Genomic DNA, 20953 nt, shown 5'->3' on the forward strand with positions numbered 1-20953 from the left:
ACTAAAAGATACTCCTTACAGTGCATAAAATTTCAATTTTAGAAGCTCTGTGTCAAGAATTGGGGACAAAGACTAAATATACTATTTATTGTACCACATCTCCTATATACAAAAGAATCTGAATTTGTTATCAAAACTTCCCCAAGAAAACATTCCATGCCATATCATTTTACTGGTACATTCTTATAAACTTTTAAGGGAAGAAACAACAATACTACACATAATCCTTCTGAAAATAAAGGAAGAGAGAACACTTCCCAATTCACTCCATGGTGTTAGTAAAAACTAACAGAACTGTATATTTGAAACTAGAAAAGTATACTCGTAAGTAACTAGACAAAGAAAAAATCAAAATGAAAATTAGGAAATATATGGAACTGAACCAAGAAAAAATACTGTGCAACTAACTGGTACCTAAGATAAATTTATAGCTTTAAGTTACAACATTAGAGGGAAATGAATAGCTAAAAATTAACTACCCAAGAACCTAGTTTATCCAACAGAATAAGTCTAAGAAAAGTAGAAGGAATTATATAAGAAAGATTAGAGTAGAAGTTAAAGAAATAGCAAACGAAAATATGAGAGAATACAAAAAGAGCCAAAAATGTGTTCTTTGAAAGGATTATAACATTTACACAACTCTAGTAAGTTGATAAAGAAAAAAAAAGCCCAAATAATGAGTATTAGGAATAAAATGGAAGCATAAACACATACATTAGTTCAAAAAGATATGATAGATAATTCTAAGGTAACACATTTGAAAATTTGGAATAATTAGATACAATTATGTAAAAAAAACCTTCCCAACACTTACTTAAAGAATTTTAAAATGTAAACGATCCTGTGCATCATTTGAGAAATTAAATCATTAGTTAAAACTCTTTCCAAAAAGAAAACATGAGGTCTCTATTGCTACACTAGTGAGCTTTATGAAACATGCAAATTTCTTTTTAAAAGCATGTAATTCTCAAATAATGCCAACTCTTCTCGAGAACATGGTGAAAACAGCTTCTCTACTCATTCTGTGAAGTTAATATAACTTTGACTGCATAAATAGTTAAGAATATAGAAGAAAGGAAAATTGTACACGAATATCATTCATAAATATATGATAAAATATTTTTTTATCTCTTTCCCACTGTTGAGTCCCAGGCTAAATTCCTATCACATCTTTGCTTCTTTACTGATCATGTAGAATAAGAAATGTGAGAAATAATCAGTATTGGTTTCCTGTTCTCATTAGAAAAGAGGAAGGCAGATCATATGAACATCACCGTTCTCAAAATGATTTTCCAAAACTGTAATTATCAACACAAACTGCATTTTAAGACCTCAGTGGTAGTATACTTGATGGCAAGAGACTAAAGTTTTGTGAGAATAGTATTGTGGCTTTGTAATTTTCTTAGTTTAATTTGATTAACTTGGGGAGATTTGGTTTTCCTGGGACAGTTTATTTCATATAAAGCATGTTAACGTTATCATCTTTTAAATCACAGGCATAAGATATAAAAACACCATACTTAATTCATTTATGCTGTTACCCATTTATAACCTTGGAATGAGCATAAGCAAGTACTGTGACATCCAACAGTTTAAGAAACTGTGTTCCTCCATGAACATTGTTTCTAACTCCACTGCTTGTAGGAAAGGTGAGTATCTGGAGCTCTCCAAGGCTCATCAGAGATGCTCGTAACCAATTACCTGTTAACTAGTGGCCAATTATTTGTTATATCTGAATACCTCTGAAACATTGTTGTAAGTCTTTACAATAACACATCAAGCTATGTGTTATCTTCATCTTGAGGAAACTAAAGCTTATACAAATGCACATAACTTTCCCTATGTCACACAGTTTATACAAGACATAGCTAAGATTCAAAGCCTATTCAATACGTAAATGTACATATTTCATTTCTTCATTGGAAAGAATGTTCATGGTAAGTGTCTATATTGTAATTATACTGTATTTACATTTCTTTTATCCCTTTCCACCTGTACTGGATTGAATTGTGTCCCATCCCCCCAAACTCACTGAAGGTTGAATTGTGTCCCCCAAGTTTTATGTATTAGAAACTTGGCCTTCACTGTGACGGTTAAGAGGGTGGGAAATCCTATTATGGTAATTGAAAGATGGAGCCTTGAAGAGGTGATTGGATTGTAGCTCTGGGCAATAGTGAATGGATTAATAATTGTGGGCAGGGGCGTGGTTCTGAGGACTTTAAAAAGAGTGCGAATGAGGAAGTTAGTCTCTCTGCTGTCTCTGCTTCCACCATCATGCAATGTGAGACCCTGGGTCACTGTTGCCACCAGCAGATGGACTTTGGACTTCCCAGCTTCACAACTGTAAGCAATAAATTTTGTTTTTCTTTATAAGTCACCCAGTTTCAAGTATTTTGTTATAAGCCACAGAAGTGGACTAATACACCTCCAATACAATAGTTTTTGAGGGAAGGTGCCAAATTAATGTTAAATTCCTCATTGTCTAATATGGGGTCTGGTATATAATAGATAAACAAATGTTTGTTGAATGAGTAGTTAAAGGTTGGAAGTAGTTATTTTGGTGGCAAAGAGTGCTAAAATGGAAAAGAGAACCAGAAATGAAGGCAGGAGAAAGGATAACAATATACTGAAGAGAAAGGATTGAACATTTGCTTTTACGTTGCAAATCCCTAATGGTAGCCCTGTGCCAATTACTGTATGCCTGCAGCATTTTCACATTAGTAAGGATGAGAAGATGTGGAAAGGGGATGGAAACTTATTGAAAGTGTAAGCCAGGTTCTACATACTACAGTCGCTGATGCGTTCATGGGGCAGCACAGAATTCAAGCACTTTTACCCCAAATGCAGTCATACCAATAAACTTAAGTGAATGGGGTTCAGGGGAAAGATTGAGAGGAGAGAGATTACATGTAAAATCTAGTGAAATGAAAAGTCATGTTAAGATGTCAACCATGTGTGTTGTTTTCAAGCCCAGCACATGAAATATAGCCAAAACAGTTTAAAGAGTAAATGAGAGTGTAAGAGACATGAAGGATATGCCTTAAAAAGCCATAAGGTTTATAAATTCATAAAAGGGAATTAGGAAATTCAAAGCTTTTATTCTCAATTTTAGCTTCAAATTTCCTAATTCCCTTTTATGAATTTATAAACCTTATGGCTTCTTTGGCATATCTCTAAATTGAGAGGAATAAAAAGAGAAATAGACAAATCCACAATTATAGTTGGAGATTTCAACACTCTTCTCTCAAAAGAATTGACAGAACAAAAAGTCAAAATCAGAAGGGAATTTTTTTTAAAAAGAATAAATTTTTTAAAAAAAGAAAATAAGAAGGGATATAGAAGGTTTGATTAATTCTTCAAACCAACTGGAACAAACTGACATTTTCAAAATGCTCCATCCAACAGCAGCAGAATATGTATTTTTTACAAGTATAAATGGAATATTATAAATATAGACCACAAAACAGATCACCTCAATGAATTTAAAATGTCTGAAATGACTGTATTTATGTGTGTTTCTGTGTTTAATTTTTTTTTATTGAAACATAGTTGATTGTAAATATCTGTGGGGTACAGCATTGAATATCAACACCTGTGTGCAATATGTGATGCTACAATTAGGATAATTAATATATTCAACATTATGTACTATAATCATTTTTTGTGGCCCTTTATTGATTTCTCGCTAACCCCCCTCTCCCTCCCCTTTTCCCACCTCTGGTAACCTCAGTTCTGTTCTCTCCTTTTTTCCAAAATACTTAAAAAACTAAAACTGCTTTACAGCAGTTGGAGTGCAGCTACAGATAAAATATAATGTATTTAAATTTTAAAACTGAACCAAAAATATCGCTACTTACATAAGTATTTTTAATTTGTTGTGTTAAAAATTAGGTGCATTTTTATATGATATTTTAATTTAAAAAATTTTTTAAAGAAAAAAGGGAGAGTTTGTCATCTTCACATCTCTGATGAGCTTGCTGTATTCCCTATCAGGAGTTCAGAACTTTGTAATTATTAACCCTTTCTTATAAGTCATTGGAACAAAAGTGTCAGCTCTTGGGCACTTACAAATTCGTTTAAATATTAGTGTGTTCTCTTCCTACAAGCATTTGCAAATGTAATATTCATACGTTCCCAGATGATTTTTATGCTGCTACTCCACATTTTCAGAACCATCTGCAGTATTTTTAAAAGAAAAGAATATTCTGGAGCAAGGAGGGTCTCTGCTGTGACCCAGTCTTCTGATGAGTGAGTAGGCACTCACCCAGTAGTTCTGACCATGTGGTTCATGTTGGTAATGGATGCCCAGCACTAATAGCAAGACAAAAAATCATGGAATTAAAGTTTTGGAAATAGACAGAGGTAGTGAATGTAATTAATTCAACACATTTGCATGTTTAAAAATGCTTAAAATGGCAATCCTCACATATATTTTACCACAATAAACAAAAAATATGGAATTGAAGGACTTTAAAGATATTTTGCCTCTTGAAGGACTTTAAAGATATTTTGCATTGGCATACAAAGCTCTTAAACACACCAGTAAATATATTAATTTTGTGCTTATTTGATAGCTATTTCATTTGGTTCTATAGTACTTCCTGTTTTTGGTTTTTTTTTTTTTTATTTCTTAGAGTTTGCTCACTGCATTGTTTTATTTTAAAGTAAGGCTATGGTTTTTGTTGTTCTTTTCATCAGTAATTGAACTGAATGTATATAGTTTGAAAGAAGATGCAATTGGAAGGCATTTAGTTGCAATGGCTGTCACAGGATTCATTTTCTTCCTCTTGATTTTCCTTCTGGAGACCACCTCTTGGAAACTGAGAACCTTTGTATCTCGTTATATTTTCTTTGGTATCTACAAGACATTTAATAAGGTGAGTACTGAGCATAGACCTTAGAGACAACTCTAAGACCAAAAGCATACCTAAGTCCATTGCTGGATGTAGGAAAATAAGTCAATCCATGTGGACTGGGATCTATGTGAATCATAAATCTTCATCATGATTTGGGCTTAGTGGTTTTCTAACATTGTAACCTCTACCAGTCAGAACGTGATATTTCTGTGGCTTGATTATAATACGAAGCTTTCCCTTGAACAGCTCCTGTGCCAAAGAGCTCTCCCAAAATGTCCCATTCATCCTAATTTGGCCCCTGGGTAGTACTAAAACTTACAGGCGATACTGATTCTGCTGGCCTGTAGAACACACATTTTATCGCAAGGCTCTACAGCACTTGTTCTCATACTTTAGTATTTATCAGAATCACCTGGAAGGCTTGTTAAACTACCAGTTGCTGGTCTCTGTCTTCTGAGTTTCTGTTCTGGTGGATCTGGGGCCAGACCTGAAAATGTGCATATGTCATATACTCCCAGGTGAGTGATCTTTGGCTGCTCCACACTTTGAAAACCACTATTTGAAGTATTTTCAGAGGAAAGAATATTTTGAGGCAAAAGGAGCCTCTCTGTTATGAAAATAGATGAAATTGTATGACTCTCCCTGATGCTAAGACCTCAGTCCAAATTCTTGCTACTCCAGTGAGGCTTTTCTTCAGTTGGTAAACACAAGTCCGACTCCAGAGGTACTCAAAACAGTGTGTGAGAAAGAGATTAATAGTGGGACTAGGTGGGACTTGAAAGTCAGGGAGCATCCAGGACATGCCTGTATAGGTACTACAAATGCTAAACAACAGGCCCATCCTTGTGACTCCAGTGGAGGCAGCACCTGGTACCCAAAGCCTATAAGAATCTCCCATTCAGCTGAGACATTAATCTACAGAAAAAGTAGGGAGATTCCCAGCAGGTGGGCAGAGCCTAGGGACTGGGAAGTCAGGCCAAGTCAGAAAGGAAATGGCTGGTTAGCACCAGCAACATTGCTCATAGAAAGCAAGGCTGAGGTTGTCACACATTGCAAAGATATCCCTCAGGCACCAACCGTGTGCCTGGTATTACGTTAGATGCTAGACCATGACTCAGATTCCTGAGAGGAGTCCAGGAGAATCAAACAGATCCTGGGTCTTGGAGGAGAGATTTTAAAAATAAAAAATAGAAGTAAAAGACCTCCCTACAGATACAAGAGAAGAGGCCTCAGGATGGGAACCAAATCAGAGCTCAGATAAACACCAGCCAGGAAAACGTACATTCTGTTAAAAAGAAGCAGAAAATGCTGAACGAGCAATTAGGAGGTGCCAAAACAAACTGTGGGCGTTGGGTGACACTTAAGGAGGTGCATTCTAGACAGAGAGGTTGACTTATGCACAGGCAAGGATATGGGAAACATTCAAAGAGCTATGAGCAATTCAGTGTGTGTGGAGCCAGGACCATATGTTGTTAGGCGGGGCAGTCTCATACGTGCCAGGCTAAAGATCATGGACTTCATCTTGAGGACAACATGAAGTAGCCGGAAGGAGGAATTTGTTGACATAAATTTGTTCACAACATTTGTGGTTTTTTCCCCATGTTTCCATCCTTTTACTTGATTGGCCTTGGCAGGGGTTTACCAGTTTTATTAATCCTTTTACTTGATTGGCCTTGGCAGGGGTTTACCAGTTTTATTAATCTCTTCAAAGGACCGAGTTTTGAATTTTTACTTCTCTATTGCATATTTTGTTTTTCATTTCATTGATTTCTTTTCTTACCTTTATATTTCTGTTCTGCTCTCTTATAAGGCCATAAGAACATTGAGATGTTTACCGAAAAATACTACTACAAAACAGAAAAATTAAAGATGAGTCATGACATAGATGCAAAAATCCTTGACAAAAATGTTAGCATCTTCTACATAAAGCTGTCCCTGATTTCCCCTCCTTTCAGAAAAGAAAGAATTCATCTTTTCCCTGCTCTCAGCTCTATTGGTATCTTCTAGAACATACTTTATTACTAACAAATAACATTTGATTATAGTTGATGATATTTACTGTGGGTGCAGTTTTTCATGTTATCTGTTTTGATAAGAACATGCTGCTTGCTCATGGCTAGGAGCCTAGTTTCTAAACTTTGAAAGTAGGGAATAAGTTTGTATGTGAGAACTGCAGTCATATGGAGGAAGTCTGTTGGAAATGACTCAAACCTTCTGTTTTGACATCTTTGAAATTATCCTCTGGTTTATTTAGCCTTTCTGAATCTAGACTAGATGTCTAAAGGGTGTCCACTTCTGTGATTCTTGTCTCAAAAATACAGGATACAGTATCCACAGAATTATCTGTGGAATCTGAAGATGAAGATGTACAAAATGAAAGAGAGAGAGTCCTGGAGCAGTCACAAGAGGTTCTGAATTCCACAGTACTTATTAAAGAACTCACTAAGGTAACATCATTCAGTGGCCAACATATGCTGGCTGCATCGCTACTAAGAGCTGGCCATTGTTGTCAAGGGCTCACTGTGGTTCTTCAGTATCTATGAGTATTCTCCCAGTAGAATAGAAGAGTTCTTGTGAAACTGTGTGAGATAACGCTGTCCAGAGGGGTTTGAAGTATTTGAGTATATTTTACCTATAAGTATTCTTTACTATATATATATATATATATATATATATATATATGTATATTTTCTTTTTTTTTTTTTAAAGATATATTTTCAAGTTCCAGCCATTCTGGCTGTAAGAAATATCTCCCTTGCAATCCAAAAGGAGGAGTGCTTTGGATTGCTTGGATTAAATGGAGCTGGGAAAACTACTACCTTCCAAATGTTGTCTGGAGAGTCAGTTGCTACCTCTGGGGATGTGTTCATTGATGGCTTCAGCATCACCAACAACATCCTAAAGGCAAGACACTATTACTCCCTGTTATGTGAGAAGCGTGATGACTTGGGGGTGCAGATAAGAGGCAAGTGGTGGGAGATCATAGATAGGAATCACGGTTGATACTGATACTGATACTGTTGATTCAGCTAGTGGATTCTGGAGAGAGATGAATTTTTAAGGCAAGAAAAGCAGCTTTACCCTGAGAATATTAATCAAGAGTGTCTTTGAAACTACTGGAGTGAAAGTCAAGTTCTTTTAACAATGTCTCTAACATGCCGGACATGGTGCTAGGGCTATAAAAAATAAGTAAGACTTGCAGTTTCTGGTCCAGTATTTAAGAAGCTTAGAATTCGCCACTCCACCCTAACAGGTAAAAACCTGAATGAGCTGAAAAACAACTATTTTTAAATCTATAAGAGAAGTGAGGTCACAGGGTGAACCACTGGCCCCCAAATTGGAGACACTGACAAGAGAATACAGAGAATCACAAGGTACCTGAGCAGAAACTCCTAAGTAGAACGTCAGAGGGAAATAGTATCAGGGTCGGAAAACCTGAACTGTTACTGACGAATTGCTGTAGGCTTGGTGTGAAAAAGTCTTGAACGCTAAAATCTGGGAGCACCTACACTTCTGTGAGTTTCACCTCCTGGAGCTCTACCAGGTTCTCACAGTGATTATCAGAGAAAAATCCCCTCGTACTACCTGCAGGAGGACTGGAAAAGAAACTTTTGAAATATGCAGAGCATTCTGTTCTTAACAAGTCTGCCTTTAGGAGGAATTATTTCACCAGAGCCTAACCTGCTGGGAATTTACCAATGGCTGAATGACCTGGGGGAAAGAAATGCCCAATTCCAGGTCCCAGTCTTTCAGGTAGAAGAAGGAAAATACCCAACTCCAGCCCACTCTAGCCATCCTGTCCCACCTAAAGGAAAGGGGGAAATAAGAAGATTTAAGCTAAATCAAGCTAATTACCAAATGCATTCCCCCACATACTTCCTATTTTTGTGTGTGTGGTGAAAATTAAGAATCTACTCTCTTAGCAATTGTCAAGTATATGATATATTAATTATACTCACCATTTGTACAATAAATCTCTTTACATTATTCCTTCTGCCTAATTGAAATTTTGTATCCTTTAACAAACATCTCACAAATCCTGCTAACCCCCAGCCTCTGGTAACAACCATTCTACTCTCTGCTTCCGTGAGTTTGACTTTTTTAGGTCCCACATATAAGTAAGATCATGCAGTATTTTTCTTTCTGTACCTGGCTTATTTCACTTAACATACTGTCTTTGAGGTATATCCATGTTGTTGCAAGTGATAGCATTTCCTTATTTCTAAGACTGAATAAGTATTACGTTGTGTGTGTGTGTGTGTGTGTGTGTGTAATACACACACACACACACACACACAAATACTACGTTTTCTTTATCCAGTCATCTGTTGATGAGCATTTAGGTAGGTTTCATATCTTGGCTATTGTGAATAATATGGCAGTGAACACGGGAGTGCAGAAATCTCTTCAACATACGGATTTTATTTACTTTGGATATATACCCAGTAGTGGGATTGCTAGGTCATATGATAGCACAATTTTTAACTTTTTGAGGAATGCCTATACTGTTTTCCACAATGGGTGTACTAATTTACATTCCCACCAACAGTGCACAAGGGTTCCTTTTCTCACCATCCTTGCCTACACTTATTATCTTTTGTCTTTTTGGTAATAGCCATTCTAACAGGTATGAGGTTTTAATGGTGGTTTTAATTTGTATTTCCCTGATGATAAATGATGTTGAGCATTTTTTCATATATTTGTCAGTCATTTATTTTTATGTCTTCTTTTCAGAAATGTTTATTCAGGTGCTTTGGTCATTTTTTATCAGGTTATTTGTTTTCATTCTATTGGACTGTTTGAGTTCCTTATGTATATTGGATATTAACCCTTATCAGATATGTGGTTTAAAGATATTTTCTCTTATTCTGTAGGTTGTCTGTTCACTCTATTGATTCTTTCTTTTGCTGCACAGAAGTTTTTTAGCTTGATGTAATTACATTTATCTATTTTTACTTTTCCTGCTTGTGCTTTTGGAGTCATATCTAAAAAATTATTGCCCAAATGAATGTCATGCAGCTTTTCCTGAATGTTTTCTTCTAGTAATTTTACAACTACAGGTCTTAAATTTAAGTTTTAGTCCATTTTGAGTTAATTTTGTATCTGGCATGAGATGAGGATCTAATTTTCTTCTTCTGCATGTGGATTTGCAGTTTTCCCAGCACCATTTATTGAAGAGACTGTCCTTTCTCTATTGTGTGGCAACTTTGTCAAAAATCAACCAGCCATAAATGTGTGGATTTATTTCTGAGTTCTCTATTCTGTTCAGTTGGTCTATGTGTCTGTTTTTATGCCAGTACCATGCTATTTGATTACCATAGTTTTGTAACATATTGTGAAATCAGGTAGTGTGATACTTCCAGGTGGGGGGGTATTTTTTATTTTTTCTGAGGATTGCTTTGACTATTTGGGGTCTTTTGTGGTTCCATTCATATTTTAGATTTTTGTTTCTATTTCTGTGAAAAATGTCATTGGAATTTTGACAGGGATTGGATTGACTCTGTAGATCACTTTGGATAATATGCACATTTTAACAATATTAATTCTTCCAATCTATGAACACCGGATATCTTTCCAGTTATCTATATCTCCACAATTTCTTTCATCAATGTTTTATACTTTTTAGTGTACAGATCTTTCACCTCCCTGGTTAAAGTTATTCGTAAGTATTTTAAGTTTTGTGTCTCTATTCTTTTTTGCATAGTTCACTATTAGTGTATAGAAATGCTACTAATTTTTGTATGTTGATTTTGTATCCCACAACTAAACTGAATTCATTTATTATTTCTAATAGTTTTGGGTGGAATCTTTAGGTTTTTCTGTGTGTAATATCATTCCCTCAGCAAACAGACAATTTAGCTTCTTCCTTTCTGATTTGGATGCCTTTTCTTTCCCTTGCCTAATTTATCTGACTAGGACTTCCAGTAGAATTGCATTCAATAGAAGCAATAAAAATGGGCATCCTTGCCTTCTTCCTAATCTTAGATGAAAAGCTTTTTAACTTTTTAACCATAGATTATGAGGTTAGCTGTAGGCTTTTCATTTATGGTCAGTACTGTGTTGAGGTACATTCCTTCTACACCTAATTTGTTGATTGTTTTTAATCTTAAAAAAATGTTGAATTTTGTCAAATGCTTTTTTTTTGCATTTGTTGAAATGATCATATGGTTTTTGTGTTTCATTCTGTTAATATGCTGTATAGCATTTCTTGATTTGTGTGTGTTGGGCCGTCCTTGCATCACAGGGATAAGTCCTACTTGATCATGGTGAATGAACCTTTTAATGTGCTGTTGAATTTGGTTTGCTAGTATTTTGTTGAGGATTTTTGCATCTATGTTTATTAGGAATATTGGCCTGAAATTTTCTTTTCTTGTAGTGTTCTTGTCTGACTTTGGTATCAGGGGAATGCTGGCCTTGTAAATTGTGAGCTAAGGTCCCAAGTGTGCTTACATGTATCTTACATTATGCTTATAAAGCCGTGTTGCCCATAATAGAGAGGTGTGAGACCTCATTGATAGTTCATCGATCTATCGAACTACCCGGAAGTAGGATGTGACTGAACCTAACCTAGACATTGCCATCCAGCCTCTCCTTCTATAACAGTCTTTGATTTTGATATCCCGGCATCCCTTGGGACTGAACTCATGAATCCGGTTATTAACACTGGACCTCACACTACCAATTTTAGATCTTTTTTACTTTTTAGGGTCTTTAGAGCTTCTCTTAGGCTTACAGTAAGTAAAGTTTGAGTCAATTGTAGACTAACTACTTTCTGTCTCCTTTCCATTCTTCAGGTGAATATACTTCTGTAAATAGGTGCACTGTTCTCATTTTTAAATTATTTTCCATTTATTCTATAGACTGAATATGGCCCTATAATAGGGAGATAACTTCATATAAAAATCAATCTTGGACACATCACTTATGCACACTTGGAGTTCCAATACATGACAGTAGCCTCCAGCTGCAGTAATTCTGTAACAGCGGAGGAAAAGAAAATCTTTGCAAGAACTCTGTGAGAGTTCAAACCTTCTTAGAGGCATGGGATGGAGATCTTTATGTCTTATATGTCATCCATACTGTATGCTCGCTGGGGTAGTTGACTTATATCCATTGCTATTCTCTTATTTTAGGTAAGGTCAAGAATTGGCTATTGTCCACAGTTTGATGCCTTGCTGGATTACATGACTGCTCGGGAAATACTGAACATGTATGCCAGGTTGTGGGGGATCTCTGAGGCCACCATTCACCTTTATGTGAACAAGTTGTTGAAATTGCTGAATCTGGAAACCCATGCTGATAAGTTTATCTATACTTACAGGTGAGATATTATACTGGTGCTCTCATTGCAGCTAATATTGTGGAATCTCCATGTGTTTCTGTTCTTTGGAATGAATGTCCACAGTTTAACCTGAGCTCTGCTGATAAACAGGCAATGATAGTGAAATAATCTAATGCCCTGCCAGGTTTTAGATCCCACAATAAAGTAGACCTAGGTAGTATCACATCTTCCTTTTGCAGTGATAAATCTCACGATCTTAGTTCTATTTGAACTGTAGTCATTGAAATACAAAAGAGAGCATCTCTCTTCCTGTCTCTCTATGGATCTTTGTCTCCCAGGTATGGGCAAATGTGAGGTTCTTCTTATTGGCCTGGCCAACAAGTAATCAATATATCGGGGAATCCCAAGGAACCCCAGGAAAAACAACATTCATGTCACTGATAATGTGACTAAAATAAAGTATTTACACAAAAGTCATCTTTCCACATTTAAATGAGAGTGGATTGATTTATACATCTGGATTTGGGTCTTGTGTCTTGACAGTCACATATAATCAGCATTTTTAATTTCTCTACTAACTGTTTCCTGTGACAGCATTTCGGAAACCTTGGAAAATGGTTTCTTTTAAATATTGAATATGTTTTAGATAGATATATTATGTGTTATGCAACACATTACTGTAATGTACAGCCATACATGCTTCATCCACTCTCTCTCTCCTTCCTTGCCTGTGAAGTGGAGGAAACAAGCGTAAGTTGAGCACTGCTATTGCCATCATGGGAAAGCCCTCAGTCATCTTCCTGGATGAGCCATCTACTGGCATGGACCCAGTAGCCCGGCGCCTGCTCTGGAATGTCGTGGCACAGGCACGTGAAAGTGGCAAAGTCGTCATCATCACCTCCCACAGGTGCAGCTCACTGGGAGGCTTGCTTGAGGGTTGGCAGGAGTTGTAGGGGTATGACAGGGAATTATTTGGGGCCAGCAATATTGGACAGTAACTTTGCCTGAGTATGTGAGCTCCATATTCATCCTAATGAATGGAATAGCCAAGACCCCTCACTGAGTTAAATGATAGAGAGTAGAAAGAGGGTAGGACATCCAGGAGATGTTCCATGTGAAGATTCGGTCTTCTACCACTTGGAAATTGAAAATATCTCCATTTACCACATTCTTGATGATAGGCAAATGCAATTTTCCATCTCAAAGAGAATAACAAAATACTGGGTATTTGAATTACAGGATATCCTCCAAAGGAGACATTTTAAGCCTCATGTCATTTTGGCATCTTGTTTTTCTAGTATGGAGGAATGTGACGCCCTGTGTACCAGGCTGGCTATAATGGTGAAGGGAAAATTTGTGTGCCTGGGCAGCCCTCAGCACCTAAAGAACAAGTTCGGCAATATTTACATTCTGAAGGTCAAGTTCAAGACTGGTGTAGATGAGAATACAATGGAAAATTTTAAAATATTTATTACTGAAGTTTTCCCAGGTAAATTAGATTGGGCTAACTTTGCTAGAGATGTAATTAAATCATATTTATTATTCACATAATCTACATGTTATGTGTCTCCAATAACTATTTCCTGGGAGTTATTGATAATTTTTTACTTTCCATAATGAGTTCCTTTGGGGATGCTTGTTCCTATGAACTTCTTGTATCTGGTTATGCTAAGATGTTTTCATAAGAAACAGAAGTACTCACCAGTCTCTTGTGTCAGCTGGTCAGGCAGTTGTAGACTTGGGCTGTCCATATGACTTATTGTCTTAAATTATAAAATTTAAAGTCATAAAGTTTGAGCATAATTCTTCATTATTTGAACATATAATTTGTATTAGTCTTCTAGGGCTGACATAACAAACACAGACAGGGTGGCTTAAATGTTTTATTTTCTCACAGGTCTGGAGGCTAGAAGTTCAAGATCAAGGTCTCAGCAGGTCTGGTTTCTCCTGAAACCTCTCTCCTTGGCTTGCAGACAGCCACCTTCTCACTGTTTCCTCACAGGGCTTTTTCTCTGTGTGCATACATCCCTGATGTGTCTTCCTTTCCTTATAAAGACACCAGTTGTAGTGGATTTGGGCGCCACCCTTATGACCTCATTTATACATAATTACTTCCTTGAAGACCTTATCTCCAAACACCATCACACTGGGGGGTTAGAACTTCAACATATGAATTTGGAAGGGGTGGGGTCAAAATTCAGTCCATAAAATAATCAGTGAAAAGCCATAAGATTTTTATTTCTTGTTCTAAAAACGTAACTCTGGTCTTTTACTAGACTGTGGTTTTGAAAAGCAAGCAATAATCACTTAGTTTACTTCTCTCCTTTCAAGAGCTGTTCTGTTTCTCATGCTAAATTCAATAAGCACGACTCTGCCTGCATGGTGCAATACCAGAGACAACACCTATTTCTTTCTGTCCCTTACCTCTCTTTCCTAAACTTAAAGCATAGGCACAGCAAACCTTTTAGTAATCCTGGTTTTTCATCTTAGTTTCCATGTTGCTAGGCTGAACAAAATATCACAGAAATTCCTGCTGTGTGTTAGGCTAAGGAGTTGAAATTTTATCTTCTAGGCAATGGAAAATGGCATGATTGAGTACACAGTAAGAATGGAGATTGGAAAATAGGTTTTAAAAATAGTGGTAGAGCAGATGAGGAGAATCATATGTGTGGAAAACTAATTACCTCCTTGTTGGTCATAGTGACTGTGATGTGTCTATGACGTGCAGATGGATATGCACAGTAAGAAGTTGAATATTTACTTAAGCATTTATTCAGTAAATGTTTTGAGTACTTATTGCATCAGAGTTCTATTTGATGTGGAGCCTAAATCACTCCAAAGAGAAGCTATGACAGAAAACCTCATTTACTCTGAGCTGTCCTAGAAACTTGCTGTACTTGAACGAGGGACACAAAACTCTGACCTATCCTGGAGGACTTGGACACAAGCACTTTAATGGGAGTGTGGGTTTGAGACACATTCTCAACTGTATGGTGGTTGTTGCCTAGTCCTTCCTTACATTATTCTTGAGCAAACAGCTATTCAAATATGACAACAAAAAAGGAACTGAGATGGAATCTATACATAAATATTAATTTTTTAAAAAAAGAAATAAATATTACTAGCAAAAGTCAATTGGAAGGAAGGAAAAAATAAAAGAAACAGTGAGCTGAAACCTAAGAGTGAACAGTAAGAAAATGCAAATCCTGGAAGCAAATGCCATGGTCAGCACTGGGATCAGAGATGAGGCTCTGGAACCTCTTCAGGGCTGGGGAGCTCACGCTGAGGTAGGACCTGACACGTAAAGGCAGGACCCTCAAAGTGGGCAAGTTGGGTGGTCAGTAGCACCTTTGGATTCCAAGCAGAAGCAAACACAGATCCTCTCTGGAGAAAAAGCATCCCTAATTTAGGATTGGACTGGAGAGAAAACCACAGGAACCAGGTATCAGAAAATACAAGGGGAGGGTTTACACAGAGAGGCCATATCATTTAATACATCCCAGAAGACTCAGGAAGGAACCCCACAGCTGCAAAGCAAAGAAAATTATTTTACGTTAGGATCATTTATCAAACTATAAACTTAGGACTTGTGTACTTCTCTGTGTTTGTGCTATACTAAAATTTTTTAAAGTTATTTTTAAAAATTTAACTTGCACTGGATCCTAAGATGGCGGTGGCTGCGGCGGTTGGCGTGAAGTAGCTGAGGTGGAAAAGGCGGCCGTTGTGCCTTAGGCAGCTGGGAAACTTGTGGACCTTCCTCTTGCCGTCTCTTAAGGGAGGACCGCTGCTGGTGGCCAGTCGTGGGGGCTGACCGCCACTTTGCCCTTGGCAGGAGAGGCTGCCTCATTTACAGGCAACAGCTTTGAAGTATGGAGCAGGAAAAGAACTGTTTCTTAGCTGCAAAAGTGAGTCTCTAAACAGGGAACACGGCACCGGGGCTGCTGTTGACGCTACCAGGATCCCGGAGGCCGGGGCCGCGCTGAAGGCGGCCAGCTGCCCTAACAAGATTCGAGGTGTCAGGCTGGCATAAAAGAAGATTCCTGGGAGTGCCCGAGCCACGCCATGGGACCGAGTGAGCAGCCCGAGGTGGCGGCGGCCGAGAACAGGGACGGTGACGATGCAGATGCAGAGAGGGATACCATCTCTGCGGCCACCAGTTCGGAAAAACGCCTAATCGATTTCTGGTTAGGAATAGTGTGGTCGGAGAGTTCCCGAGTTCACTTGAACCTGCTGGAGAGCTTACTGCGGGCAGGCACCAGATTCGGTCCGCGCCGGGGGGGATTCAAAGGTGAACTGAGTGCTGCGGGCTCCTCCCCCGAGGAGCTCACGCTCTGGTGTGGGAGATAAGACAAGTACACAAATAACTGCCATACCAGGAGGAAGGTGATAAGTCCCGAGAAGGATCTACACAGTGCTACAATGGCACCCAGAGCGACCGGTCATCTGCGCCTAGCAGAAACCTGGTAGACTTCCTGGGCGAGGCGGTGCCGAGCAGGGTCTTGAAGGCCCAGCTGATAGACGAGGGTTGCAGAAGACACGGCCCAGCCCAGCCCAGTGCGCACAGAGCGGGGAGATGTCCGGCTACGGAGGCGGAGACTCGACAGAAACCACACACCCTGTGGGGTCACCACTGCATGATCCAACAGCCCAAGCCAGAGCGCATGGAACAGGGAGAAGTCCAGCATGGGAAGTGGAAGCTCAGCAGAGACCACACACCCTGCAGTACTGCCCCGTGATCAGGTAGCCCAGCAGAGTCCAAGGTGACCAGAGAGGTGGCTCCCTGGAGAGGCCCAAGACCCGAGGCAACCATACACACAAGGCACTAGAGGCCAACTGAGTAGTCACAGAGGTAGCCATACCAAATTGGCAACCACAGCAACATCTTAGTTAGTCAGTAGTCTCAAACCGGTGGACTGTGAAACCCCCTGCCACAATGAATAAAAATCAGAAAAAAAGATACCAGAAATACAAAAAATCAAGAAAGTACACCACCGAAAGTTAATAAATCCCAAACTCTAGACCCTATAGAACAAGAAGCCCTTGAAATGACTGACAAGGAATTTTGAGTGATAATTCTAAGGAAACTGAATGAGATACAAGAAAACTCAGCTAGACATCATGATGAAACGAGGAAAAGTATACAGGATCTGAAAGAGGAAATGTACAAGGAAATCAATGTCCTGGAAAAAAAAATGTAGCAGAACTTGCTGAACTGAAGAAGTTATTCAGTGAAATAAAAAACACAACAGAGAGTTTAACCAACAGGCTTGTCAAAGTTGAAGAGAGAACCTCTGAACTTGAGGATGGGCTGTTTGAAATAACACAAGCAGACCAAAAAAAGAAAAAAGAATCAAAGACATTGAAGAAAATCTGAGAGACATATCAGACAACCTCAAGCACTCAAATATCTGAGTCATGGGTATTCCAGAAGGGGAGGAAAATGGAGATTGCCTTGAAAACATATTCAACAAAATACTGGCAGAAAACTTCCCAGGTATAGGAAAAGTCATAGATCTTCAGATCCAGGAAGCTCAACGATCTCCAAACGTATTCAACCCAAAAAGGCCTTCTCCAAGACATGTTATACTCAAACTGGCAAAACTCAGAGACAAAGAGAGAATCTTAAAAGCTGCAAGAGAGAAGCGTCAAATCACCTATAAGGGAGCCCCAATCAGGCTAACATCAGACTTTTCATCACAAACCCTAAAAGCTAGAAAGGAATGGGATGATATATTCAAAATACTAAAAGACAAAGATTGCCAGCCAAGAATACTCTACCCTGCAAGGCTATCCTTCCAAAATGAACGGCAAATAGTATATTTCTCAGACAAACAAAAACTGCAGGAGTTCACTACCACACGACCACCCTTACAAGAAATCCTCAAGGGAGTACTGGGTTTGGTTCCTGAAAAATAACTACCACTGCCATAAAAAACCCAAGAAAAATCAATACCCACTAGTATAATAAAAATGGCATTCATGAAGAGAAAACAAACAAACAAAAACGCTATCTACAACCTAAGGAACCAACAAACACAGAAACCAAACAGTAAATCAGAAAGCAAGGAACAAAAGACACCTAAGAGAACCAAACAACCAATAAAATGCTAGGAATAAATCAACGCCTTTCAATAACAACTCTTAATGTAAAAGGCTTAAATTCCCCAATCAAAAGACACAGACTGGCTGACTGGATTAAAAAGGAGGATCCAACTATATGCTGCCCTCAAGAGACCCACCTCACCCATAAAGATTCACAAAGACTAAGAGTGAAAGGATGGAAAAAGATTTACCATGTAAACAGAAAAGAAAAACGAGCTGGAGTAGCTATTCTTATATCGGACAAAATAGACTTTAAACTAAAAACCATAAAAAGAGACAATGAGGGACACTACTTAATGATAAAAGGACCAATGCCTCAAGAAGACATAACAATCATAAATATGAACGCACCCAATGTTGGAGCAGCCAGATTTATAAAACAAACTCTATTAGAACTAAAGAAGGAAATAGACACTAATACCATAATAGCAGGGGACCTGAACACCCCACTGTCAATATTAGACAGATCATCTAGGCAAAGAATCAGTAGAGAAACACAAGAATGTGAAAAATCTCTATAAGGAGAACTACAAACCACTGCTGAGAGAAATTAGAGAGGATACAAGAAGATGGAAAGATATCCCATGCTCTTGGATTGAAAGAATCAACATAGTGAAAATGTCCATACTACCCAAAGTGATATACAAATTCAATGCAATCCCCATCAAAATTCCAAAGACATTTTTCTCAGAAATGGAAAGAACTATCCAGACATTTATATGGAATAATAAAAGACCACGCATAGCCAAAGCAATGCTGAGCAAAAAAAATAAAGCTGGAGGCATAACACTACCCGACTTTAAGCTATACTACAAAGCTATAATAACCAAAACAGTATGGTACTGGCATAAAAACAGACACACTGATCAATGGAATAGAATAGAGAATCCAGAAATCAACCCACACACTTAGTGCCATCTGATCTTTGACAAAGGCACCAAGCCTATTCACTGGGGAAGGGACTGCCTCTTCAGCAAATGGTGCTGGGATAACTGGATATCCATATGCAGGAGAATGAAACTAGACCCATACCTCTCACCATATACTAAAATCAACTCAAAATGGATTAAGGATTTAAATATACACCCTGAAACAATAAAACTTCTTAAAGAAAATATAGGAGAAACACTTCAGGAAATAGGACTGGACACAGACTTCATGAACACGACCCCAAAAGCACGGGCAACCAAAGGAAAAACAAATGGGATTATATCAAACTAAAAAGCTTCTGCACAGCAAAAGAAACAATTAAAAGAGTTAAAAGACAACCAACAGAGTGGGAGAAAATATTTGCAAAATATACATCTGACAAAGGATTAATATCCAGAATATATAAGGAACTCAAACAACTTTACAAGAAAAAAACAAGCAACCCAATTAAAAAATGGGCCAAAGAGCTTAGGCATTTTTCTAAGGAAGATATACAAATGGCCAACAGACATATGAAAAAATGCTCAACATCACTCAGCATCCGGGAAATGCAAACCAAAACCACTCTGGGATACCATCTAACCCCAGTTAGGATGGCTAAAATCCAAAAGACTCTGAACGATAAATGCTGGCGAGGTTGCGGAGAAAAAGGAACTCTCATACATTGTTGGTGGGACTGCAAAATGGTGCAGCCTCTATGGAAAATGGTATGGCGGTTCCTCAAACAATTGCAGATAGATCTACCATATGACCCAGCTATCCCACTGCTGGAAATATACCCAGAGGAATGGAAATCATCAAGTCGAAGGTATACCTGTTCCCCAATGTTCATTGCAGCACTCTTTACAATAGCCAAGAGTTGGAACCAGCCCAAATGTCCATCATTGGATGAGTGGATAGGGAAAATGTGGTACATCTACACAATGGAATACTACTCAGCTATAAAAACGAATGAAATACTGCCATTTGCAACAACATGGATGGACCTTGAGAGAATTATATTAAGTGAAACGAGTCAGGCACAGAAAGAGAAATACCACATGTTCTCACTTATTGGTGGGAGCTAAAAATTAATATATAAATTCACACACACACACACACAAAAAAAAAACCCGGGGTGGGGGGAAGAAGATATAACAACCACAATTACTTGAAGTAATTGATACAACAAGCAAACAGAAAGGATATTGTTGGGGGCAAGGGAGTAGAGGGAGATGGGCGGGAGGTTTTGGTAAGGGGCCAGAATAATCAACCACAATGTATATCGACAAAATAAAATTTAAAAAAATAAAATAAAAAATTATTTTGTCCTCCCCTGCCTCCACCACTACTTTCTGCATAGGAAACTCCTTCCAAAACTTTAAAAAATTTTATCTCACTGCCTTGGGTTGAATGTCCCCCCAAAACTTAATTCTCACTTAACTGCTGAGGGTGGGAAATCCTATTATGGTAATTGCAAGGTGGCACCTTGAAGAGGTGATTAGATTGTAGGACTGTGCCACAGTGAATGGATTAATAATGGTGGTCAGGGGCATGGTTCTGAGGGCTTTAAATAAAGAGTGAATGAGGAGGTTAGTTTTTTCTCTCTCTGCTTGATCATTTTCCATTTTCTGTCATGTGAGACCCCTGGGTAACTGTCACCACCACCAAAGCCTTCACCAGCTGTGTTCCCTGGACTTTGGAATCCCCAGCCTCTGAAACTGTAAGGAATAAATTTTGTTTTCTTAAAAATTACCCAGTTCCAAGTATTTTGTTATAAGCAATAGAAATGGACTAATACACT

General features: G+C 38.2%; 1 protein-coding gene across 1 annotated transcript in view; it reads left to right on the top strand.

Annotated features, from left to right (window-relative positions):
• LOC134381045 (phospholipid-transporting ATPase ABCA3-like) overlaps positions 1 to 20953 on the top strand; it is a 180436-nt gene that overhangs the window by 155568 nt on the left and 3915 nt on the right. The window contains exons 22-28 of the mRNA XM_063101131.1: positions 1497 to 1649; positions 4699 to 4877; positions 7178 to 7303; positions 7566 to 7760; positions 11990 to 12177; positions 12875 to 13045; positions 13437 to 13627. Coding sequence (XP_062957201.1) covers positions 1497 to 1649; positions 4699 to 4877; positions 7178 to 7303; positions 7566 to 7760; positions 11990 to 12177; positions 12875 to 13045; positions 13437 to 13627 — 1203 coding nt within the window. The remainder of the gene's footprint in view (positions 1 to 1496; positions 1650 to 4698; positions 4878 to 7177; positions 7304 to 7565; positions 7761 to 11989; positions 12178 to 12874; positions 13046 to 13436; positions 13628 to 20953) is intronic.

Source organism: Cynocephalus volans, chromosome 6, assembly GCF_027409185.1.
Source record: "Cynocephalus volans isolate mCynVol1 chromosome 6, mCynVol1.pri, whole genome shotgun sequence".
NCBI lineage: Eukaryota > Metazoa > Chordata > Mammalia > Dermoptera > Cynocephalidae > Cynocephalus > Cynocephalus volans.